Genomic DNA, 27,248 nt, shown 5'->3' on the forward strand with positions numbered 1-27,248 from the left:
AATCCTTCCGCATACTTTTTTATTGAAACAAATAAAAACATTTCTATCGCCACTTTTCATTTTTAAACTTTTAAAATGCAATCTAAAAAAATCATTTCTATCGCAGTTCTTCTTTTTTAAACTTTTAAAACGCGATCTAAAAAATCCTTTCTATCGCCGCTTTTTGTTTATAAACTTTTGAAATGCGATCTAAAAAATCTTTTCTATCGCCTCTTTTTGTTTATAAACTTTTAAAATGCGATTTAAAAAAACATTTTTATCGACCCATTTTCGTATTTAAATTTTTTCAAATGCAATCTAGAAAATCTTTTCTATCACCGCTTTTCATTTATAAACTTTTAAAATGCAATCTAAACTTTTATATTTAATTACTGCAATTAAAATTTTCAAAAGAGTTCGATCGCGTGGGGTCATTGTTTATCAGCGAGGCAATTATTTTCTTAAAAAAACAAAAGCTATCGCAATGTTATTGTTCTATGTAACTATTCATGCGAGTTTCGCATCCGCGGTAATTAAACATTGGCCCTGTCTTCTGCAACTTAACTTTGTATTTCCGAAGTTCCAAAAAATCATTTTATAACACAATATAGCATTGGCACTGTCTTCTGCAACTTAAAAGTTCATGGCATCTGATAAACGCAGTTCATGCCATTCAATTTAGTATGTATCGAGTCCATGATACCATTCATATTATTCACATAGTTAAAATTGTCATTGTATGTATCGTTCTGTAACTCAACTTTGTATTCCAAAGTTCCAAAAATATATTTTTCATTTTAAACGCAACATTTAACACTTAGGCTTGCTTTCAAAAAGCAAACATCTTTAATACATGAAAAAGTCTAGCTGACGATGCACCATACTTTGTCATGCAATCTACTATCTGTTCAGCGCCAGGTACCCATTGTACAATAATTTCTCCGAGTTGACTCATTTCATGCAATCTGGCAATATCAATACGTAATCTCAGATCTTGGATGATCTTTGTGCTTTCAAGATGCTCCCGTAGCAATTGGTTATCAGTTTTACATGCAAAAGATGGAGCAACATTAAATATCCCCTTTACCAATGATGCAAGAACGTATCCAGCATCTGCTGGCTAACTTAACACCATCGTCTCAGAAGATAGTGGACTCTTTGTAACACGATCAAGCTTTTTTGAGCGCCATGTGATAGGTAAAACATATCCATTACCACACAATAAAACTATGAAAGCACTTGTGAAGAACCACTAGGTAGACTTGCATGAGTCGCATCACCATATACCATTACTGCAAGATTCTCTGGATGACCAAGATTATTAAATGTCCATCATAGTTTTGTAGCATTCAATTTCTTAACTGCTTTGTTTGCCTCAATGAGATTACAGACTTTCGGATTCTTTCCATAGTTACTCACATAACATGCATCAAAGGCACAATCTGGTCTGGTCTGAGAAGTAACCCATACAAGCTGACCACAAAGAGATCTTAAAAATTTCTTTTCTTCAAGAGTAAGATCATCTTTCTGTGAAGCTTGCTGTTGAGACACTTCTATTGGTCTGAAACATTGTACTAATCAAAACGACTTTTCTTCCCACCAAAATCTTTCAAAACTTATTCAACTCTACAGTACCGCCTGAATGTAATTTTACATGTGCACGATAGTTATCACCTTTTACATGAGCTTTCAGTAGCGTCAGAACTTTCGTTTTTATTATATATTCATTGTTGAATACATGATCTATTTTTGCATGTGAAAAACAATAGAGTTCGTGTCCCACACATGAAATTTAATGATCGCATGAAATTGGCTTATTGTTTTTTATAATTACCACAGCTGCTAAGGGATTAACACAAAAAAATATTTAAAAAGTTTATTATCCTTTGTGTCTCTATTGTTTCAGCACATGAACATCTTTTATTCACACATGAATTTATTTGTGAAAGTATCTCCGATTTCGTAAACACGTAAGCGAATGTTATTGTTCTGCACATGAAAGAAATGTTATATGTTTTGTCTATACATGCAACGAGTTATAAAGATTTAAAATTTTAAGAATAGCGATAGAAAAGCTTTGTTAGATCGCATTTTAAAAGTTGAGGAGCAAAAAGCGGCGATAGATATGATTTTTTAGATCGATTTTTAAAAATTTAAGATCGAAGAACGGCGATAGAAAAGCTTTGTTAGATTGCATTTTAAAAGTTTAAGAACGAAAAGTGGCGATAGAAATGCTTTGTTGATTGCATTTTAAAAATTAAAGAACAAAGAACGGTGTTAGAAAAGCTTTTTTAGATCGCATTTTCAAAATTTAAGAACCAAAAGTGGTGATAAATATGTTTTTTTAGATCGCATTTTAAAAGTTTAAAAACGACAAACAGCGATAGAAATGCTTCGTTAGATCGCAATTTAAAAACTTAAAAACAAAGTTTTTACTAAAAAAACTTTTTTTATAAATATTCTCTATAAATAAAGCTTTTAAGCGCGATAAGAAAAAATACTTGCAAAAAACTTTTTTATTTTTTATGGTTATAAATATCTAAACTTTTGAGCACAGTAAAAAGAGTGTTAATATTATTCCCGAATATTATAGTTGATAATTTTGTGATTGTTAACACATTTAAACAATAACATGCATGTCTTAAATTCAAACAAATTTTTTTCGTATATATTATTGTTAACACACGGACCTATAGATAACAATAGAAACATGCAAAATACGTGTGTTAACAATAGGCATAAAGTTTTTTATGTAAACATGACATAGTTATGCAACATCGTGTAATGCGTGTACATGTAACATTACATTCAGGCGGTACTGTATTATCACACTTACAATTAAAAGAAGAAATGTTAGAAGCACATATAGAAGTGGAAATTGACAATGAAGAAAAACAGGAAACTGGAAAGAAAATATTGGAAGATGAGGGATTTAGTAGTGAAGCATCACTTACTAACAGTGATGTTAATAATGATACAGGTATGGATACTTCATTTAAGAGTAACAATTTATTGAAGACAAATGTGAAAGCAAAGAATATTATGCCAAACGTTAAAGATAAAGTGAAATACAAAACGGAAGTTGGTTGGAAAACAGGAACTGTGCACTCAAGAGCTGGGAAAGCAAGTGGAAAGTATAGGTATTGGCTGAATATTGTTAATGAAGTTTGGAATGTTAAGAATTTAGACTGGACAAAGGTTGAAGAGTGGGATTTTGCTGAAAAGGTATCACAAGAGGCTTTGATATGCTTGAATAAAGCCAATGAAAATGAGATTAAGTCTGCCAAGGAGAAGGAATTGAACAACTGGATCGAAAATAAAGTTTTTGATGAAGTGGAAGATAAAAAGCAAAGTTGCATTAGCACCAGATGGATTCTGACAGAGAAGAATGTTGATGGACAAAGAATTGTGAAAGCTAGATTAGTGGCACAAGGTTTTGAAGAGTTTGAAAAACCAATTCAGACAGACTCTCCCACTTGCACAAAGGAATCGTTACGTTTAATGTTGTCAATTTTAGCTTGTAAGGAATGGGACTATAACTCTATTGACATTAAAGCTGCCTTTTTGCAAGGAAAACCCATTGAAAGAGATATATACCTTAAACCACCTAAAGAGTTCCAGAAAGATGAATATATCTGGAAATTGAATAACACAGTCTATGGCCTTGCGGATGCATCTAGAACATGGTATTTCAGAGCAAAGGAGGAACTGTTAAAGCTTGGAGTTGCAGTAAGTAAATTTGATGCAGGATTGTTCTACTATCAAAAAGATGGTACCAAACGTTTTTTAAACAATGTGATATTGCCATTACATCAGACCTTTAAAATTGATACAGTGCACAACATAGTATTTCAATATTTGGGATTAGATTTTATGAAAAGAAAAGATAGCATTATTGTATCACAAGATTCATATTTGCAGAGGATTACAGTACTCCCCATTGATAAACACAAAGATAAAGATGAATTGTTGAATACGAAACAAAAACATGATTTGAGAGTATTGATTGGACAATTAAATTGGTTGGCTACACAGGCACGTCCAGACGGTTTTTTTTTGATTGCTGTGAACTAATGGGTAACATCAAAGATGCCACTGTTTCAAATATGCGAAGAGCCAACAAAGTGTTACAAGAGCTAAGTGTAAACCTGTGGAATTGAAATTCAAGGCAGTTGGAAACATAGAGGAAGCTAAACTTTTAGTATTTCATGATGCATCATTTGCTAATCTAAAGGGAGAAGGGTCTTAAGGTGGATTCAAAATTTTCTAAGCGAATCAACTAATTCAATCACTATCCCTCATTTCGTGACAGTCAAGAAAATTGAAGAGCAGTGAATAGTACCCTTTCTGCAGAGACCATGCAATTGATCGATGCTGCTGGCAAAGGATATTGGATTCGATGTTTATTCGAAGAAATTTTTAATATTGCACCATGAATTCAATGTTTAACAGATAGTAAAACACTTTACGATGCTGTACATTCCACAAAACAATTTTTGGATAATCACTTAAGAGTAGATTTGGCTAATGATTCGAAATAAAGAAGTGAATGAAATAACATAGGTTTCAAAAGAACAGCAAATCGCTGATTGTCTTACCAAACGAGGAGCTGATTTCAAGAATCTTCTTTTTACGTTGGCAACTTGTGTACTCAAACAAGAAAAATAAAAATAGAGGAGATCTGAGGAGAGATGTGTACATAGTTTAAACATTTTTGTTATTTTGCAAATACTAACCATTTTGGAGTTGATTTCGTTAAACTGGCCACAATATGGATTGATTAAAGTTGCTGTTTTGTTTATGTGTCAAATGACTTATGTTGTTGTTAACTCGGATATAGCTGCATATGGTGTTGGGTTATACAAGAAAGATTGCATATGAGTATTGGATGAAAGTATTATTGAGCAAGGAAGAATATTAGAAAGCAAGAGAAGCTGTTGGGTTCCACCAAAAAGATTATAGACTATCAATTAAGACCATAGATACAGCGCATAAGTTACCAAACTTTATCTTTTTCTCTGTACTCAGCAAGCGGTCGAACAAAAACATCTCTCTCTAATAAATTTCCTTGTAAAGAGACTGATGTAATATCTAATGATTCTAACTTCAAAGATATAAATACTACATTCTACAACCTCCTTAAAGCCTCACGCTACTAACCTAGCTTTCAACAATGTAACTCCATTTCTCTCCTTTTCTGTAATTACCCACTTGCATGACACCGTTGCTTGACCAACATCATCAACCAATTGAAACACATTATGATCACACAGATAAGAGTACTTCTCCCTAGCATCAATCATAACTTGTTTACACTCATCCGTTTCTAAAAGAAGCAACACAGTTTCCTCTGAAGCCAATTTTTCCCACCAAGACACCTGATTCTAATTTATACTACTTGGTTCATTCTTACCGGCCCTCAAAACATTAACCCAATCTCTAGAACCACCTGTTCTTTTTGGTTGCCCTGATAAAACTCTTGCCTGACCACCACGACCATCTTTCAGCATATAACGAATGTTAGTTTCTGGCTTAGGTTTACCGTGATTGGAGTATTTACTTTGAGACACTTCGCTCTTCCTCGCAAATCTAGTAGTTTTATCACTTTCTTTTCTAACTATGCCATCTAGCTTCTCAGCATCACCTTCATCAAGTACAGAGCTGTGAAAAGGTTTGTTAACATCGTGTTCGTGCAATGAGTGTGGTGCACATGAACCATGATAAAATCCTACCTTTAACTCAATTGGCAAGACTCTGCTAGTCAACAAAGGAAGTAACTTCTGAACTTTTTCCAAGCAGAACCTATCCTGCAAGTAACACTTTTTCAGAATCACGATATTAAACATTAACACTCATTTCAGTGTGCATTAAAATTTTATTCAAGTTGCTATTGTTTAGCATCTCTTTAAGAACCATGCGCAATGTGCATTTCACTGGATTTGTACAAAAAATATATTACGTAATTTTTTAGTGGGTCATTTGCTTACATGTAAAAAAGTGGTTTTTGGACAAAGCACAAATATTCCAATGCTGTCAAGCTGTTTTCTCTCTCAGAGAAAGAGCAAGTTTTCATAAAAATTTTCAATTATTTCTGATATTTAAGAAACTCTATATAGCTGTTTTAATGCTTGAAGATTTTTTAAAATTTAGCATGATAAAGCTCTGATTCAAGATTGAGTCTCAAATGCTAAAAAGTAGAAGAGTTAACAGTCCCTTTTTTTTAAATGATGTAATTTCATCAATAGATCCAAAGGTTATTAAAATGTTTGTGAAGCCATTTTCCAGTGTTTTTTTGTTGTTGTTGACACACAAGGCACATCAGCCATTTTGAAATGAAGAATTGTTTTACCTGCTAATCAATGACATAATGTTTTAACTTTTAAAACATTGATTTTTTTTTGACCAATGAAATTTGCTGAATCTAATGCGTCAGAATTTAAAAAGACAACATGAATAGGTTTGTAACTTATCACATCACAAATGATTTCAGTTGAAGCAAAAGAGTTCTATCTTCTTTATTTCTACCTCTCATGGTTAAGGTTACTGTAAAGGAAAAAAATCACTCTATGAGTAGTCTCAGAAAAACCCTTATAATTTATCAATACTTTTACATTTTTTTTTTTTTTTTTTTTTTTTTTTGTTTCTGAATGGTTGATGAAATACTTTTTTGATGGTGTTATTTTCGTGAGATGTTAATTTTCCAAAAAGAAAATATAATGAAATAAATACACACCATTTTTTTCACCGTACGTTTTAAAATGGCTTGTTTTTCTGAACGTGTGGTCGCAGACTTCTCGTTTTTGCACCAATATATTCAGCATAAATTAAATTTAAAAAGGTTCCTGTATTTTTTTTTCTAACAACGTCGTTATGAAATTATTTGTAATTATCATTAAAAAAAAATGCATATTTTTTTCTTTCTGTCGTCATAATTCGCTAATCAGTAATTTATACAATAAAATCCGGGCGCCTTTTGTGCATAATTTATTCAGCTTTCCATTACCGAAAATTTCAATGAGCCAATAAGAAGCTTTCGGAAAAAAAGACCACAAACGTAAAGGCATGTATGCGAAAATTTACTAACAAGATATTTGTTTTTAAAGATTTTCGTAGGTGTTATGAAAATGTGTGAACTGAGTATGCAGAAAGATGATGGAAGTGTGAACTTTTTCTTTATGCTGAATATGCGTGAAAGCGTTCAGAATTATTAACAGACAGAAGTCAGGGTTACAAGAGAAAGCTCATATGCATACTCCTTAACTTTGATTTTTTTTAACAATTTTTTATACAACAACATTTATATATATATATTGATGGTGAAAGTAAACTATCTAAAAAATATTATGCATATTTTCATACCGTAGTTCCATATCATGCATAATGTTTAAAAAAATATGCTCAACTCATTTAGCACATATTTTGTCGAAGGTGTGAAGGATATAACACCTCTGAAAAGGATTTTTTGGAAAAAAGGGATGTTCCAAATATTTACATGGAATATAAAATATGTCATTCGAAAGAGAATTATTTTTTCTATATGTCAAAATTTGTTTCCTTTACAGTAGGTGTATAAAAATGTGGCAGAACATTAACATAATTTTTTCTTTTTCTAGCATCTAATTATCGTTATTACAAAACACGAAGACTATTATAATAAAAATACAAAGCATGGTGAAGAAAAAAGATAGTCAGCCTGTTGCTTCTACAGAATCACCCGATCAGACTGAACCTAGCCAAAACAAATCGAAAAAATCTAAAGCTAGTAAATCAAAAAAATCCAGTAAATTAGAATCACTGAAACAAGCTATTGATGACGAAGCTGAGGAGGAGACTCAAGAAGTGGAGAATACGGATTCTGAACAGAAAAAAACAGGAGCAAGAAAACAAAGAGGTGAAACATCTAGTTATAGAGTATCATTGCCTAATTTGTCTTGTTGTTTCCTACAATTTGTTAGCCTGTTTTTTCTCATACAAAAATAGAAATTTGGCTTTAAGGTTGTGGGAAATAACAATAGCGTAGATGCATAAATGCTATATGTTGATGCATTAAGTTATTTCATTCCTTGACTATTTATAATATTTCATGACTACTTATAAATTATTGCTGTTTGTTCTAGGGTATAGTGTCTATTACAGTCTTGTGAATAATGAAAAGGTTAATTGTGTGATAAATCACATGCTCAAAGTTTTTTTTCGCAGTGTCTAGGCATCTGATTTTAAATTCTTTAATTATTCTGTCTACAAAAAAATAATTTTTTTACATGCAATATTGCCTAAAATGGTATGGTATTGTTGTAAAATGGTTTGATGAAACAGAGCTAAAACTTTTTGTCCTATCATCTTAGTTCACTGATAAGTCATTTTTGCAAGCATATTAATTTTACCAAAAATGCAAGTGCAAAAAACCATTAAAAGCAAATTTCATGATTGGAATAAGTCAAATAGGGTCTAAATAAAACAAATTCTTGCTTTAGCTTAGCATTTTATATATTCTGTGGAAATTTCGTATGCACTTTCAGAATCACTAAAGAATATTAAACAATAAATTATGCCAGTTACGTTTAATTATGAATATATGATGACTACGATGTAACTGATCAAATTTTAATCTTTCTCCTTTATATTTTTGTGATACATTTAGGTAAGAAGGCTGTCACAACAAAAAAAGTTACTGAACAGTTGGAAGAACTGGATGTAGGTGATACTGAACAAAGGTTTGATTATGACAGTGAGGAGGAAAAGGAGAAGGAAAATAACATATGTGAAGGAAGTGAAACACAGCAAGATAAAGGTAAACCTTGATAAAAACAATTTGAAAGCTTTTGCATTTGTAAATTATTAATGAAATGTTCTTTTAGGACCAGCAATGTCACGAAAGGAAAAGAAGAAGGCAGCTAAGCAGGTAATTTTTTTTTGCTTAGCAAAGCAATGCTAACATATTTCAACTACTATAGGCTTCCTGTAATTTATCTATTATTAAATTATATGTAGTTTAATTTTTAGCTGGGAACCCTTGAGTAAGTACCCTTTGTAAAATAAAGAAAACTGGAAAGTATCAGGCATAACCATTATAATATAACAAATTCCTGGCCTTAAACTTTGTGATTAGAAAAAAAGAACATTATTTCTATTTTTTTTACTAGTTTTTAGCCTGTGGAGAAATCCACAAATTCACCTGTCCTGAAAATACTGCATTTTATATTTCCATAGCACATTTTTCTTTTGGACAAACAATGTGGCTATTATTAATATAGAGATGTATATTTAATTGTAAATACATTTTTGTGAAAATATGGTGTTTTTATCAAGTTCAAAGCTATGATGTCTTACCTATAAAAGTTGCTAAACCTTTTTGTGTTGTTTGTTTTAAATAATGATAATGGGATCATAATAACTTCAGGACATCAGCTTTTTCAAATGAAGAAATGTAAGAAAATATTTTTGAGAGTAAAAATTTTTATTAAGATAAAATTTTGCAAAAACACCCAAAACTTGTGATAGTCTGTGTCCACAAAAAGGTTCATACATGGTAAAAATGAAAAAATACATTTAGTCACACCTCCGTAAAAGTTTCATCGCGTTGGATTAGTTTTAATAATTGGTTTGGTCAAATGCAGTGATTGCATTGTAGTGTCATCACATTTATTTGTCCCATACAATGCTTTTCTCAATGTTTTTTGACATTTTGATGGAGTAGTTAGTGATGAAGTAGTTAGTAGTTTTTTACATTTTGATGGAGTAGCTAGTGGCGTAAAAAGGGAATTATATTTTTCTCTTAGATTGCTTGAGCCAATTTTGAATTGAAAACCCTATTTTATTATTAAAACGAACTATGTATTTTTCTATGTTGTAGGCAAAATACCTTGCTGAATCAGCCGAGATGGAGGGCTCACAATTTTCACTATCGCAACAAGAGCAAACAGCTAAAGGTGCATTACTTGAAAATGCCACAGATGTAAAGGTATGGCTTATAAATACATTATTTTCTAGCATTTGAAGAGAATTGATATCTTAATTTGTTACTAGTTGACAGTACAACCTTATTTATACAGTACGAAATGAATATGGTTGATTATTTAATAATGCACCATCATAGTTTTTTTATTTTTGCATTTTCTCTATAATATTGCTTAAAGCTTAACCCAATTTTATGGGAGAGGTGTAAAATGCCCATCACAATTTTAAGTTTGAATAGCCCCTGGTATACTTGCTACATTATCAAGCTGCATTCACTTGTACATCAATTTTTATATAAGATCTTACAGAATGGCTGGTGTTCATTAATTTTCATTAATTTTCTTACGTTATTTAAAATCTGTACATACATGTCACATTCTTAACTAAGATTTACTTGTAAACAAAAGTTTTTGTTCATAAAAAATGTGCATAAAGGAAAAAACGAGGTTAAAATTGTGCAGTAGCATTCAATTCTATTTTCGAAGGTCTACAATTATAAGAGTTCAATCAAAACGAAAACAAAATTATAATGAAAACGTCTTTGTATAATGAGAAAGAGCTCTAGAGTGTTGTTTTTAACCCTTTGAATACCAAGCCACTTTCTCCTTTTAGCAACCAGCATCAATATAAAATTTCTATTATCAGCCACCACAGGCTAATATGTCCACAATATTGTCTATTCAGAAACAAGTGAGCATAAAAAAAACTTTGCTCAGCAACCAAGGACATATATTCTTTTAGGATGCGCTTCCTTTTTATTTTCTTTAATGATTGCGATGTCTCCATGTTAACACAACAAAAACATTTGTTTATTGCTGTCAAGTTGAATGAATCGAAAAACAGAAACCTAATAGTACATTTATGTGAGTTATGTGAGAGACTTACTTATATATGTGAACAAAACCTCATATAGGAAGAGGTTTTTTGTCTGTTAGCCCTTACGTAAAAATTTACGTATTGTGAAATTTTTGTACTTTTAGTATGTTTACAATTGTTTTATCTTCCAAACAATTAGGTCCAATTGTTAGTTACATTATTGTAATTTTGAAACAGAACTAAAACTCAACTTGTTCACCATACCATGGTCCTGGAAACTCATGGGAATCCTGAAAAAATTAACTTGTCCTAATAATTTCTAAAAAAATCCTGATTTTTTTTTTTAAAAAATACAGATATTTGAACTTAACTTGCAGAATATTGTACGCCTCTCTATAAAAGCCTACCTTGAAGTTTTTTCATTCTGATTTGTAAAAATATTAATGCCATCTAAGTCATAGGTTTTTGTATTAAATCTAAGTACTGTAAATTCTAATTAAATGATGATTTGAGTATAAAATTGTTTCTCTTGTCAAGTGAAAAGATTGTTATAAAATTTCATGATCATAATAAGCCATTTTATCAACTTTTTTATTGTTATTTTGAAAGTATCTAATGCTAATTAATTTTTTTTATTCTTAATTTTTGCTTCTGAAACTGGATGTAATTAAAGTACATGACTGTATTTTTCAAGACTTTACTATTTTTGATAATGTCACACGAAATGTGCTGACCTTACCACTTGTTTTTTCACATACTACAATTATATAAATTTGTGGATGGAATGAAGCACTTTAGTACCTACTGCCACCCCACCCCTATCTCAATTTTCCAATTTTTAAATGTCTCAAAATTCCAATACCTTTTAGAATTAGATTGAAAACAAAGCGAAGAAAATGACTTTTCCATGTTTTTGCATAATTAACTGATTTTTTTTTGTAGATTGAAAAATTTAGTATTGCTGCTCGTGGAAAGGATTTATTTGTTAACGCAGCACTGACTATTTCTCAAGGCAGACGCTATGGTTTGGTTGGACCAAATGGGTATGTGCCTTAAAATTGTGTACAGGTTAAGCAATTTTTCATATAAATAAGGAAGTTTCTCTTATATTATTAGGCCAAGTTTTTTGTGATTAAAAATACTAAACCAGCTCAAAATGCGGCTTCCCAAAGGAGATTTTGTTTCACTGTGAAGAATGCACCAATTCAAAAAATAAGTCTTATTTCGGTCATTTAAACATATGATTACAAAGAAGCCTTTTACTGTACACCTAAAGTTTGAGGCTAAATAACTAGTCTGTGTTACTAGGGACCATCTAAAACAAAATTAATCAAGCTCCCCAAAGCCAAGCTGAAATGTCCCATTCTGAACCAGCAGGTTAATGACATCATCGAAAATGTTTGAACGTCTATATCTCTTTGACTATTCTTCAAAACCTTGTGATCCTATGCATTTTCTTGATCAGTGTTTCAAACTCTACACAATAAAGGCAACAAGTAAACGATTTTCGTCAAAAAGTATATCGGCATTTCATTGCTGATGTCATCAAAATTGACAGACATTTTTCATTGTTCTTCTGTCTAAGTGGATTTTTCTATGGGCTTTAGACTAGTATACAATGATTGAGTATCTCCAGTATTTTTTTCTTTGCTTCAGTAGGTATTTCTGTTCCATGTATATTAGGTCTTGCCCATTAACAATATCAATTGCATTTTGTCCTCTCTAAGTGTGTTCTTGCAACACACTATTAGTTACCAGTTGTCTTATCTTGTTTTATGTCATATTTTTTATTTATCAAATATGGTTATGGGTAATGGGTAACACAAAGACCAAAAATAAACCTTTCGCACCTAGCATAATGCAAAAACCATTAACAACACAAACAAAGCAGCAGTTCCCTATTTTTTTCCCTAATTTATGAAATCAATAGGTTTGGAAACAAGTAACAAAGAATCTACATCACTAGGTAATTTTCTTACATATTTATACTAGTATGGGAAAGACAACATTATTGGTTCACATTGCTAGACGGCAACTTGCGATACCACCAAATATCGATGTTCTATTGTGTGAACAAGGTATGTCTACAAAATCACAGTTTGTTAAATTCTTTTGTCTAAATGCAACATTTTAATTTTAAATAACGACAAACTAACTGTGGTTTGCCAATTGATGTTTATTTTGTCCAATCATGCATTGCCAAGCGGGATTTTTTCCACAAAGATTTTGCTTTTTCAGAAGTTATTTTTTATTGTGGTGTATTAAATTATGGTGCTCAGACTGATTAAAAAGTCGTGATCCTTTAGATCCTAAAAAATCTTCAGTCACTTTAAATATCACAGTAATTTGAACTATAAAAACTTTCTAATTTACTCTAGTCATGGTGACACTGAATTACACAGTATTTCAGGCTTGCTGGAATAATGACTATTTATTTGTTATATATACTTTCCAGATAGTAGATAAACAAATTTAAGATTGCTAGAGGAGCTTTAATTGTTTTAATCCCCCATAACAAATTAATTTTTTTACTAAGATATACAAGTCGATGAAACTCCAGCTGTAGAAATGGTTTTAAAAGCAGACAAAAAGAGAATATCCTTACTTCAAGAGGTAACGTTAGAGTGACACCTGCACTCAAGCATATCACCCATTGCTTTTTGTGTGATTACTTAATCACCCAAGGTCTGACATATTGATTTCAGGTTAATTTGTTAGGTTGAACTCAGTGGAATGTTTATTGCCATTACTCTAAAGGTATGGTAAAATGAAAAGCAAAGGAAATGTCATAGACTTATGTCATAGAATTGTGAAGCATTATACATTAGAGAATATTAATGCTTTATGAAAGTTCAAGATCTGTAAAATACAAAGAATATGTTATAAGGGAGGCTATATGAATTGAAGTTATGTAAGCCGGTTTTTAAATTGTGTTCCGGATATTGTTTAAAATTATTTGTAGGAAAAACATCTTTTAACAGCAATTGATTCCAAAGATGAAAAAGAAAGTGATGCAGCAAATAAAAGATTAAAAGAGGTGTGTGGGGATTTTTGCTTCTGGTTTGTCTAGTTCTGTTTTTATTTTGTTCTTCTTTATGCACACTGTACATTCAATAAAACTATTTCAATTAAAAATAACATCTTACAGAGATTAGGAAAATAAAAGTTTTAAAGAAGAAATTGTTGCAATTAAGACCTTTTGATACTTACAAATGTCTTCAGAAAGAATGTGACATTGCCTGTTATTCTTTTTTTTACAAATCTTCATTTTTTCCTCTACAATTTTCCTCTAATTTTTTTGCATTAGAGTGCTTGTTTTTTGTTACATTGTTAGGCTATGTTTCATATTTTGTTATATTTAATCAAATTGATAAAACAAGTTTCGTTGTTTTCCTAACTTGCATGCTAATGCAATTTCAAGAATTATTGCAACCTTTGAGAATATTGTCAAAGCATTCAAGCTCATAAATTAATTCTAAAACAATGGGAAAGTTGTGAAGTTTATTTCAAAATGTCTGTGACCAATCTGAATTACAAAGCTAAATTTATCAAGAGCAAATGCTACTATTAGGGGTTCAAGGAGCAGTTTAAATTTTTCATCTCCCAATTTCTAAGACGTCTAGGTGCTTAAACAGTTAAGTTTAGCGGACTCAAAACAGCCCAGTGTCACTGATGTAGGTTATATGTAAATACTGTCTGTTCGAGTTTTTTTTTTTCTTATTACCAGGTGTACGTGGAGCTAGATGCAATTGGAGCTGATAAAGCAGAAGCAAGAGCAAGACGTATTTTATCGGTGTGTTTTGTTAAGATTATTATAAATTAGTTGTGCGGCCCATAGAAAAGACCAGCTTCTACAGTCGAACAAAGGAAAACATCAATAAATTTTAGATTTTAACGTCGACATCATGATGGACCCTTTACACGCTAAATATTTTTCAGAAATAGAGAAAACACTGTTTGAAATTGCGTCTAGGATTATGTGCTTCTGGCAAATAGTTTACAGTTTACAAATTAGAGAGTAAGGGTTTTTTTCAATACAGATCACTTGACCCAACATAGGAACATATAGCAAATCTGGTTCCAGGTAGATGAGGTCAGATATTTCAAAATTATAGGTTTTAAAGACTAATTAATATAATATAACTAATGTCATTATATGCTAATATCAAATTTTGTAAATTACAAACTTTGTTGAAGTTACACATACACACAAATAGTGTATGATTATAACTTCTTTTACAGCACAAGGTAAACAAAAAAATTATTTTGTGGTTAGAGGTGTATTTTTGTTTTTAATTTATATTAAAAATGTTTATTTTCTTCCTATGAAATTAGGGTTTAGGATTTACAACGGAAATGCAAACAAGACCAACTAAAAATTTTTCTGGTGGATGGAGAATGAGAGTTTCACTAGCACGGTAAAACTGAAATCTTTATCTGTGTCTTGCTCATTTGTTTGTCTGTTAGAGAAACTTTTCGTGGCATTATATCTTACACATAGCTGGAAAAGTTCTTTGTATGTACAAGCTTAATCAGTGATAGATTTATATTTTATTCATTCTATGTTTTAATGTTGTACTTTTTTTATTTAGAGCATTGTTTATGGAACCAACTTTACTTTTACTTGATGAACCAACCAACCATTTAGACTTGAATGCAGTTATCTGGTTGGACAAGTAAGTTTTGCAGTAATTTAATTGGCTAATAACACTAAATTGCATTGATCCTACATTTGATATTCTTTTGTGTAAGTGAGTTAGTGATGACTTCTGTACTCAAACAAAATTGACATATTCATTTATGTGAAGGTGGGTAAATCATTTCCCCCAAGCATGTGCAAACATTCTTGATGCAAGTGTTTTCCTCAGCATTAGAGAGCAGGGCAAACATTTTAATGCAACTGTTTTAGTATGTACTAAATTTTTTAGCTATCTTCAGCAATGGAAGAAGACATTATTGGTAGTATCTCACGATCAACATTTCTTAGATAACGTGTGCACAGATATTATTCACCTAGGTAAATACAACACTTTAGTATGAGATTAATCACAAAGTCAGTTTCATCATCATTCTATTCTTAACGTCTGCTTTTTATGCATGCGTAGGTTGGACAGAGTATATTAATGACCTCCTGCCTGTCGCATAAAATATCAAGTCTTTATACTATCCTACCTAATTTAATAAATTTCTTTTCTGTTTGATTTTTTGTTCTTCTGTAACATGTAAGTGGAAATGATTTATTCCTCAAATAATTTCAAGCTGATAGATAAAACATTTTTCTTCTTCCCTTTTTACATTTCAGATCAACAAAAGTTATTTTACTACAGAGGAAATTATTGTAAGTAGACTTGTTCTTTCGTGAAAAAAATGTGGAAATATGACACGCTGACCATCTCCAGCAGAGATGCCTGTTTAGTGCCTAAGTTTTTTCACAGAGTGTTAGTTAACTTCTTAAAAAATTTTAATTTAAAAAACACGCTTAAAAGTAAGAAGTTCTTTCACTCACAATATATGTGTTTTATTTCAAAATGTAAATAAATTATTCTCTGATTTAATTTACATATCGATATGGAACCAACTAGATTACTCATTTGGTTCTGTTGATTTAATTAACTGCCAAAATTTTCTCAAGTCACCAGCTATCGTTTTTCTTATCGGATATATGTTGATTTTTTCCTTCAAAGTTTTTTTTTAGAAAAGCAATAAAAATTGGTGAGATTCAACTACTCATTTATTTTACCTACAATAAAGCTTTGACAAGGCTAAAACTTGGTGACTTTTCATATTTTTCAAATTTCACCCTAAAAAAATTGTTTTTAAAATCCTATTTTGAGAGTTGCCATGGCAGCAATATTTGATAAATGTGGGATGTTTGATGCTAAAAAAGTTCAGTATAAGTAGGATTCCGGGTATAGTGCTGCTTAGACAACCTGTACAGTAGAATCCCGATAACTCGAACCCCAATGGGACCAAGAAAATAGTTCGAGTTATCGGGGCATTAGATAACTCGAACTTTTGCAAAAAAATAGTTTGAGTTTTTAAGAGATTGTTTCTTTTTTTTCGTATGAAACCATACACATACTTCACTAATGTCGGTCTCAGTCAATTTCGCTGAAATGTCTTTATTAATAACAATGGATAAGGAATCGATGTGAACAAGAAAACCCTGTTGATGTGTATGCAGTTTGTTTGAAGGCTAAAAATGGAGCAACAGTCTAACAAAGTCAACATTTAAAAAAAGGAAGATCTGGGCATTTTGCAAAGACCATATCCTATTATTTACGAAGTCATACTCAAGCGAATTGTACTGCTAAAGATGGTGATGGTCCCTTGCGTATTTAAATTCACCAGAGAATAGAACTTTATATATATTTGAAAAATCAGTTAAATATGTTTAATTGAAAGAAAAGTACAGTAGTAATTAAAAAATAAAATCGATTTCCATTTTTGCTCCCAACATCAAGTTATCGGGGGTATATTGCTCTAAGGGACATGAATATTGGTTCGACTTATCAAATGTTCGATTTATCGGGGGTTCGATTTTGGGGGTTCGAATTGTTGGGGGTATTTTATGAGAAATTATTGGTGAAGGTTGAAGGGAATTCGGAATCGGTTCGAGTTATTGAAAGTTTGAGTTATCGGGGGTTCGAGTTATCGAGATTCTACTGCATTTTAAATTGGAAAGATGGTTACTTTTTGAAATACTCAGGGGTTTTTCATGGAATTGATTTGGCTGATTAGTATAATTGAATCATTATGATATCCTTAATAACCAACGGAACGTTTTTCTTCGTTACAGCTTCCTTTAAAAAAATGTACAAACAGAAACTGCGTGAACACGAGAAAGCGTACGAAAAACAAGTAAGCCCGCTATAAATAACGTAATATTTTCATGTTCAGTGGATTCAAATTAAGTCAAGCATGTCTTATTTTTTTAATTTTATGTATTTTGGTATTTAGGAGAAACAAATCCGAGCATTGAAAGCATCTGGAAAATCTGGAAAACAAGCTGTGAGTTTCTGGTTCTTTTTTCATGAGCAACATGACATTTTGGGTTGACTTGGCCGAGAAGTTTTTCTTGTTGCTCGTTTATAAGATCAGATTCGCGTGTTAGGTTGCTTTATAAGGCTGGTTGCCAATCAAAATAAAATGTATAATCCTATTGTTATTTTATAAAATTTTTGTGACTTTTAGCACTTTACTCATTTTAGACTGGCTGTTGCATAGTTTCTTTAGTCTTTTTACGGATTTCGACTTGGTGTTATTTAAAACATCTTGTGATTATATGTTACAAGCGTCAGCTTTTAATAGTCTTCAGTCTTTAATTAAGGCTTTTACCCTCATAATTATGATAGGGTATCTGTTTTTCTGAACTAGGAAGCTCAAGCCAAAGTGACTACGAGTAGAAAGAAAGAAAAGAACATGTCGAAGCGTGAACAGGAAGAGGTAGTGCTTTCTTTTTTTCCCATCATCACTGCTGCATTAACAGGTTCAACACTTACGCCTTCTGTTTTTATAATCTTTCATAATGTTTCAAAAGTGAGGCGGTGAATCTTTTTTTAAAAAAAAGAAATACCAACTATTTCTTTTGTAGTTATAATCGTTAAAAATTTTTTAAAACTCACAATCGCCCACAATTCTGTACCCCAATATGAAAACTCGCTTGAAACTTAGAGGAAGTTTATATCTTTTATTGGCGAAAAAGTTTCGTTACGTAGTTTAAGTCAACCAATGAGTATTGATCTTTAAAGCATTTATCTTCTGTAGGTGTGTTTACTGTGTATATCAACTGTCATCCTACATTTAGACATCAACTCAACAAGCTGAATTACTACAACGACCAAAAGAATACAAAGTAAAGTTTACGCTGAAAAATCCCCCACCACTTAATCCACCGATCCTTGGATTGAAGGGTATATTGTTTGTTCTATAAAATATTTTCCATTCAATTTGACATGTTGAATTTTCTACTATAAAACATAACAGCAGCTAGGCCTTGCCTAGTTACTATTGGTTTGTAATGTATGGTTTACAGCGGTGGCTCAAACCTTAATTCACTAAGCTCCCACTGGGTTAGTGTATGTGGACCGTAATTTCTTAGCTAACTGAAAAAATATTTGTGGCTGAAATAGTGGACTAACAGTGCGGTAAGAGTCAAAACATTTCGGTATATAGCTTATTGGTGTGGACATTAGCACGACATGTGTAAAAAAGATCATCTGGTTGAGCAAGTCAAGCTGCCTTAAGGCTTAGGCCACTGGTATAAACTAAAGATTTCCTTCACGGTGTAGAACGAAGTGCACTTGTTTTTTCAAGCGATTTGATTAAGTTTACGAAAGCTGTGCGAACTACACGTCCAACTAATTTTGGTACTGTGTGAACTTCCACAATCTAATTCCATATTATTCCATTTTTTTTTCATTTAGATGCTAAATTTGGTTATGAGGGCCAGCCGCTATTGTTTACCAAAGTCGACTTTGGTTTAGATATGAATTCAAGAGGTATGTACTTTTTTGACATCTTCAAAAGCAGGTTTTATTTTGGAGTTTGTTTCTTCCAATTAGATAATACTATTCCGTGTGTGTTTTTGGATTGGGTTCTAGATTTACTACAAATTTATTTATGTCAATTATTTTTGTGCGTCTATATTTAATATTTGACAATTTTTAGGTGATTCCAAAGTGATTAAAAAGTGACATTAATTATCTCCTACATTTTTCTGAATTATGTTTTTATTTTTTATTTTTTTAAAAAATTTTTGGCTACACGCACTTTTAATTTTTGCGCACTTTTAATTTTCGCGCACTTTTAATTTTCGGCCACCCTATAATTTTCGCGCACTTTTAATTTTCGCGCACTTTTAATTTTCGCGCACTTTCGATTTTTGCGTACTTTTAATTTTCCGTACTTTCAGTTTTCGCCCACCCTAAAATTTTCGCGTACTTTTGATTTTTGCGCACTTTCAATTTTCTTGCAATTGTAAATTTCGCGCATTTTTAAATTTCGAGCACTTTTAATTTTCGCGCACTTTTAATTTTCGCGCACTTAAATACAATAAAAATTCCATTTTTATAACTTTGTTATTTTACATCAGGGTGGAAGGGTGAAAGGTAACTAGAAAGAATGCACATTTGTAAAGCAATGAGCTGCTATGCTCGAATTTTTTGATTAATGCATTAATGATTTTGTTTTAAAAGAGATCACATAATACTGACTTCCTTTTTTCTTTTATTCACCGGTTTCAATCCTTTAACCTTTTAATTGGAACTAAGTAACAGATTTGTTCTGCTATATTTATTGTATTTAATTTTTTTTTTAATTTCATCTTAGTTGCTATTGTTGGTCCCAATGGTGTGGGGAAGAGTACTTTTCTAAAAATGTTGATTGGGAAGATGACACTGGTACTTTTTAGTTGTCGTTGTTTTTGTTGTCGTTGTTGTTGTTGTTGTTGTTGTTGCTGTTGTTGTTGTTGTTTTTATTCCTTTTATTTCTATCAACCCTTAATGGTTCTGTTTTTTCATTGACAGCTTGATGGCGAATCCATAAAGAATCCACGGCTGGTATGTTCTTCTATTTGTATTTTTGGAGGGAAGTGTAGTGTTAAAATTCTGCACTTTCGAAAGTGGGAATTTATTTATTCTTTGTCATTATAGAGGATTGGGTTCTATAATCAGCATTCAGCAGATCAGGTTTGTATTCCTTTTAGAGGAAATAATCTTTTTAATGTTTACATCGTGATTTGATGGGCCCAATGAGCTTGAAAATGCAAAGAGTTAGAATATGACTTTAGGAATGTTTGTTTCTTCTTTAGCAGAACATTTGCAGACAATAAGTTACCCATAGTTGGATAGCTGTACTTTTTATCATATTCCCTGTTCAGCTTTTTACTACTTTATTATTAAATCCTCATACGTACAACAAAACGATTTAGAATATCTCTTTCGATTCGGCTAAAGTCGTTTCCTTAAGTATAAGATTTTACAAGTATTTCTTTTTTTCGTAGTTAACATTAGAAGAAAGTCCTGTTGAATATCTACAGGTTGGTTTGTTTCTACCTTAAGTATCACTAATTACTGCGTGGTGTAACCCATCCACCCTGCTTTTAGGATAACGGTTTTTATTCAGACTTTAAACACATCCGTATTAAGAAAGACAAGTATTTTTCCGACTAAGAAATTATTTTGTGTAAAAATAAATTGCTGTGAATCGCCAGCTTTTTTAAAAAAACTTAGCAGCTGTATATCATATAGCTATGCTTGTACACCATGATGGTGGTGACGATGGACCATATAACTGGATTTTGCATTTCTGACATCACTGTCGTTCCAACCTGTTCCATATTTCACCCTCGTTTCTAGGGATAGTCATATATTTTTTTTCAAATTAAAATATCTCGACCTGTCATAATTTGCAAATTATAAGATTTGATCTGTGCACAATGTGTTTCACATCATTAGTATCTAAAAATAAACACATGCGTGATATAAAAATTTCTTCCTTTTCCTTCTTTGCCAATGTTGGATTCGTGCAGTGTTTCGTTAATTTTATCTATGGTTAGCGTTGGCTTGTTTTTATGCGCATATATGTCTATCATAATTAAAATTAATTTTTGCGGCAACTAATTTTCTCATAGTCTTAATATTTTTCGGGAATTAAATTTTGAGCAAATTTCGCATAATCGAAATTTAATAGCAATTCTTTCTCTCAATTTATTTCATTTTTCAAGGGTTTTTATGTATGAAATATGAATTGAAGACTGCTGAAGATAAAGTTTTTATATTATAAGATATAGTGATTGGGTAAATCGAAGAGAAAAAAAGTATAAATAGATTTTTGAACAAGAAAATAATGCAAGTTTAGCGAGAATTAACTTTCCCGAACTTTGCGAGTAGCGAGTTACTCAATAAATAAAATTTGACGAAAATTATTCAGTCAATGTATAATTTTACATTACCATGCAACAACAAGCATGCAAAAGCAATATATAACCAAAGAGAGGTTTAAACTCATCTGTTTTATATCCCTGCAGCGGTGTTTCAATATGGACTATCAAAACTCTCGAAAATTACTGGGTCGGTTTGGATTGGCAGGGCATGCGCACACGATTAAAATCAAAGACCTGTCAGGTACGTATGATTGATTGTGCATAGGCTGAAGGTTTTCATAAACACTTTCATTCCATATGTCATTTGAAAAGTAAGGTTCTCTGTGTGTTTTAGCATAGCTCGACTTGTGAATTTATTCAGGTTAAAATTAGGCCTGTTTTACCTTTTGTTTTCCTCTGCAAATTGTTCGGCAAATTTTCTGTATGTCTGTTAGATTTCATAAACTTTCAAATTTGAAAAAAAGATCGCGTGTTGCCTTCTCCTCTTCTTTTTATGCTTTTACGGTTGATGTTCGCTGCTTCACTGATCGGAACATTTGTTTGTTTTTAATCTCTTTTTTTAACTTTGCTTTTATCGTTGGGATGGCTTTTAGGTGGACAAAAATCTCGAGTTGCACTGGCAGATATGGCTTCTAGAGAACCTGATATTATAATACTGGTATGTCTGTTTCTTTTTGCCCGTGTTTGCGAAAAAAATAATCTTTGCGCGTGTTTACGAATAAAATCATCCTTGCGCGTGTTTAGGAAAAAAATCATCCTTGCGCGTCTTACAGAAAAATTGTCTTTGCGTATGGTTAGGAAGAAAATCATCTTTGCGCATGTTTACGAAGAAAATCATTCATCTGTGTTCGTACTGCTCGTATAAAGCTTAATTTTTGGGTTTGCGCAAATGCTCTTTCTTTTCGAAGGGACGATGTAAAGAAAAATAAGAAAAGAAAATAAATACAAAAATAATAATTTTTGTCACAAAAGTTTGATTTTTTGGTACTTTTTCCAAAATCGTTCCTTTTTGGGTTATGTGTATATTTATTATTTGCTCATTGGTCAAATTTTGGTTAAAATAACACTGCCTTAGGGTTGAGCATCAATCAGTAATTTAAAAAACTAAAAAAAAAAAGGAAAGAAAGAAAAGCTGTCATGAGCGATTTTGGCGTGATTTTTTTTCATTTTACGAAGTGGAATTTTCCTAATAAAAACTTAGTCTTATAATACGTTCAAAAAAATCAAGGAGAATGAGGTGGCGGAAATTTAGTCAATTACTAAAAAAAAACATTTTTTTTAGTCCTTCACGAAAAATAAATTCTTCCGGAAATCTTTCCCTGATAAGATAACTTCTCTTCTTATCTATTTTTCTCATGTAACATAGGACGAACCGACAAATAATTTGGATATCGAATCCATTGATGCGCTTGCGGATGCTATAAACGAATTCACTGGAGGTAAGAAAACGAAATATTTTTGTGTCGCTAATATCGAAGTCGGTTTAGTGTTAAAACAAGTAACTGTGCGCGCTGTTTTTGCGTAGACGTATTAAAGTGATTTTGGTTGTGTTTACAACGGATTTAGCACTTAGGTTGATCATAGGCTCTTTCGTTCAAAATCTAGAAAGGTTAATTTTTACTGTAAAACTTATATTTCTTTTAGGTGTAGTCATTGTTAGTCACGATGCAAGGTTAATCCTTGAAACGAACTGTCAGTTGTGGGTAGTGGAGGATAAGTCAATTGAAGAAATTGATGGAGATTTCGAAGATTATCGCAAAGAATTACTAGAAGCCTTGGGTGAATCTGTAGCTGCTCATTCTTCGTAAATAAATTGTATTTAGCTAAAAAATGTCTTCATTGTTTAATTTGATAAAATGGCGATAAAGAGAAGTAGTGCGCTTAATGTTTTTTTTTGATGGGAGGGGGGGAAATAAGTTTCCTATGAAAAGAATTGTGGACGAAATATAAAGCTAAAGCATCTTTTCATGACACTGAAATCAGAGAAAGATGATATTTATTGAGCTACAACAAAATGGATATTACAAGATATTACCTCCTAGCGAGAATTTATGAAGGCGAGGTATATCCTGGAAGTTAATCTCCTCGTTTTTCTGCAACATGTGCTAGCAACGTAACGTTTTTCGATAGTGTATCGGTAGCGCATTCGGCTTGTAATGGTAAGTTTGCATGTTCGGATCCTCACTCCGGTGCACTCTTAATATAGTGTTGTCAGCCCAATATGGTGCCATCTACTGTCCGCCAGTCGGCTTGTGTGGCAGGCAAGCAAGTTAGAGCAATGCTATAGATATCTCGGCCGGTAAAATAACATAGTTTTAGTCAGAGGAGAGGAAGAGTTTCGATGAAATCCCAAAGGACGTTACAACTTCCCGTTACCTAATGCTATAGTAACTATAGTGCATATATACAATCTATCCGACATGTCAGTTTAAAGTTGCGCTGGCCGGAAGATTAACTTGCAATTGACCCTAGTTATAAATCTAATCAAACCCAAGAAACCATGTTAAGCATCGACAATGGCAAAACTATTATTATTATATTATTATTATTGAAAACACACTGAGCTGGGTTTGAAAAATTAATAAAAAGCACGGTAAAAGATTTCGGATTATCGTATGAGATAAAGTACAAGTCAAAATGTAAACAAGAAAAACTTATAACATTCGCGCTCAAGAAACATACGTAGAAATGAAATGTTTTTATCGGTAAGAACAACTTGTGATGAATGCTTCCATAGCAAGGAGTCCATAACATAATCTGTTCTTAATATTGTCGTAATTTCTATAAAAGCGGCGAGGAATCATATTTAAAAAAAAATTATTGCGGGTAGCTAAATTGAGGAAAAATTCGCGAAATTTATTGCCTGCAAATATATTTTTTCGACCATGCGAGGAAAAATTACTACTAGCAAAAGGTAATATGATCTATAACCAATGCTCGAGCTCCATCCCAGCATATGCAATGCGTCGGAGTAACAAATAGTTCTTCGAAGGAGGTTGACCAATCCTCTAACTTCCAAGGATCCATGTATCTTCTCTGGCATCCGGGACGGCGATACAGACTTGGGTGAAAAACCGACATCATGAATGTTATCCAACATTGCTGAATGTTATCCAACATTGTTGGTCAACTAAAAGCCAAACTGCGGTATGTCTCGGCAAGCCAAACGTATTGCTCAGCTTGACCATTCTGCTGTGAAACTGCCACTGTGTGTGGAGAAAATCGATAATGTCATAATTTGAAAGAGAGGCTCACTCATAATTTCGTAAACAGTAGCGACGGGACAGTAGGAATACGGACATTTATATTGGTGGAGAAACTGGAATTTCTATCTAAGATGTGATTATTAGTCCAGCGTGCATGGTTTTTTTTCATCCAACTTCTTTCTCTGTGTTCACTTACTCGTTTTTTTTTCTCGCCAGATCAAGACAAGAAGAACAATTAGTTTATCTAGCTAGCATTTCATGCATAAAAGCAGCTAGCTGGCTATTATAGCTAGAGCTCTAGCTATAATAGCTAGCTAGCTCTAGAGCTAGCTAGCTAGCTAGCTAGCTATAGATTTTGTGTGATTTAAATAATGACTTGATTTTTCAGGCTAATGCGTGCTAGCTAGCTAGCTATAAATTTTATGGAATTGAAATAATGTCTTGATTTTTCAGGCTAATGTGTGCTAGCGAAGCACAGCTAGATTTTATGGAATTTAAATAATGACTTAATTTTTCAGGCTATAGCTAATGCGTAGCCTAATAATTAGGCCACATTTTGTAAACTAACTAGCTAGCTAGGCAATTCATAACCTAAAACTTTGAGCAACTTTAACTAGCTAGAAACAACAATGTCAATCAGTGTAATTATTTTAGTGGCTGCATGGTAAATAATAATAATAATAATAATAATAATAATAATAATAATAATAATAATAAATATTTAAAGTGGCTAGCCCAGAAAATCACAAAAACCTATAGTTAGTGGATTGTTTCCACTGGGGGCCACTAGAACAAAAAAGAAACAAAAAATGATAAACCTTAGACTGCCTCAGCTCAATCAAACATAGTAACATTTATAATCTGTGAAAATTGAAAAGAAAAAGAATAAAAAACAAAAATTAAAAAGTTAAAAAGTGATCTCCATTAGAATTTGCCAAATACATTAGAGATGGAAGTCTTAAACGAAAGCAGACTTCCATCACAGGTCACTTGGTCTGGAAGATTATTACACACTTTTGCAGCTCTAAATGGGAAGGCTTTTTTGCCAAATTCCGTGTTGACCAAGGGAAGTGTGAACCTGTTTTTTGAAGCTCCTCTTGTTTGATGATTATGACAGTTTTTTGTCAAAAGGAATTTTGAGCGCATGTAATCAGGAGCAATGTGATTCATGGCTTTGAAAACTAATATGGCATCGTTTTTGATGAGTAAATTATTCATTGAATATTCCCTCTCTTTCCCAAGAAAGGTACTGACACATTTTAATCGTTTTTCTAGTTTTCCCAATCTACCTTGGGTGGAACAAGCCCATGCCGAGGAGCAGTAGTTGAAATATGGCATGACAAGTGCATTAATTGAAAGGTTTTTTGTGTGAGGTGTTAAACAGGATGCAATGGTTCTAATTTTAGAATATTTAATTAGTATTTTTCTATTTATGTCATTAATGTGCTTTTCCCATTACATTTTTTGATCAAATGTTACCCCAAGATATTTAACTTTTTCGCTCCTCTTCAAAGGAATACCCTTATAGTTGATAGTTTTGTTCTCAACTTTTTTTAACTAGCTGTGGTTGCCGAAAAAGATTGTTTTAGTTTTGTCCGTATTAATAGTCATTTTGTTATTATTCAGCCAGAGGTCGACTTGCGAAAGTTCTAACTCGACCTGGGAGACAAGGGTATCCAAGTTTTTATGAGACGAAATAATTATTGTATCATCTGCATATAGATGGTGGTAGTTTGAATTGATGACAGATTTTAAGTCATCAATATACAAAAGAAAGAGCAGGGGCCCCAACACAGATCCCTGCGGCACCCCAAAAGCGTCTTCATGAAGCAGATCTGATCCTGTGTCGTTTACAAGAGTCAGCTGCATTCGGCCCGTTAAGTAGGACTCGAACCAGTCAAAGGCAGCATCTCTGATGCCAAAACACCATAGTTTTTTTAACAAAATTTTATGATCAACAGTGTCAAAAGCTTTTTTAAGGTCAATCAGCACAGCACAAACAAAGTTATGTTCGTCGAGCTCAGTAAGATAAAATCAGAGACATCGACTACTGCAGTTTCTGTGGAAAAGAGTTTTCGAAATCCGGACTGTCTGTCATTCAGGAAGTTGTGCTCAGAAATAAAATGAGACATTTGCTCATGCACTAACTTTTCAAAAATTTTCATAGGAATTGGCAAAATGGAGATAATTAGTAGGATCTGTTTTATTGCCACTTTTAAAAATAGGCGAGACCCTTTTAGTCTTCCAACATTTAGGTACATAACCAGTAAATAAAGATTTGTTGAAAAGACTTGATAAATAAATACTTAAAACTGACAAACCTGCTTTTAGCAGTCGTGAACTAATTCCATCCAAGCCTGTAGCTTTATTAAGTTTTAGTGAACTAATTATTTTTTCGACACTTT

At 32.3% G+C, this 27,248-nt stretch overlaps 1 protein-coding gene across 1 annotated transcript; it reads left to right on the forward strand.

The window, feature by feature from the left end:
• Positions 1-7,592: 7,592 nt before the first annotated feature.
• Positions 7,593-23,468, forward strand: LOC130662782 (ATP-binding cassette sub-family F member 1-like). Its single transcript, XM_057461713.1, has 26 exons — positions 7,593-7,870; positions 8,621-8,770; positions 8,838-8,881; positions 9,833-9,940; positions 11,695-11,795; positions 12,745-12,830; positions 13,289-13,365; positions 13,715-13,789; positions 14,480-14,545; positions 15,088-15,170; positions 15,345-15,428; positions 15,681-15,769; positions 16,055-16,090; positions 17,552-17,613; positions 17,713-17,763; positions 18,130-18,198; positions 18,560-18,665; positions 19,179-19,253; positions 20,083-20,153; positions 20,280-20,312; positions 20,406-20,441; positions 20,756-20,791; positions 21,782-21,878; positions 22,231-22,295; positions 23,004-23,076; positions 23,282-23,468. The coding sequence occupies exons 1-26, from the start codon at positions 7,648-7,650 to the stop codon at positions 23,443-23,445; spliced, it is 2,160 nt and encodes a 719-aa protein (XP_057317696.1). The 5' UTR covers positions 7,593-7,647; the 3' UTR covers positions 23,446-23,468.
• The last annotated feature ends 3,780 nt before the right edge of the window (positions 23,469-27,248 follow it).

This window comes from Hydractinia symbiolongicarpus, chromosome 10, assembly GCF_029227915.1.
Source record: "Hydractinia symbiolongicarpus strain clone_291-10 chromosome 10, HSymV2.1, whole genome shotgun sequence".
In the NCBI taxonomy this organism is placed as follows: domain Eukaryota; kingdom Metazoa; phylum Cnidaria; class Hydrozoa; order Anthoathecata; family Hydractiniidae; genus Hydractinia; species Hydractinia symbiolongicarpus.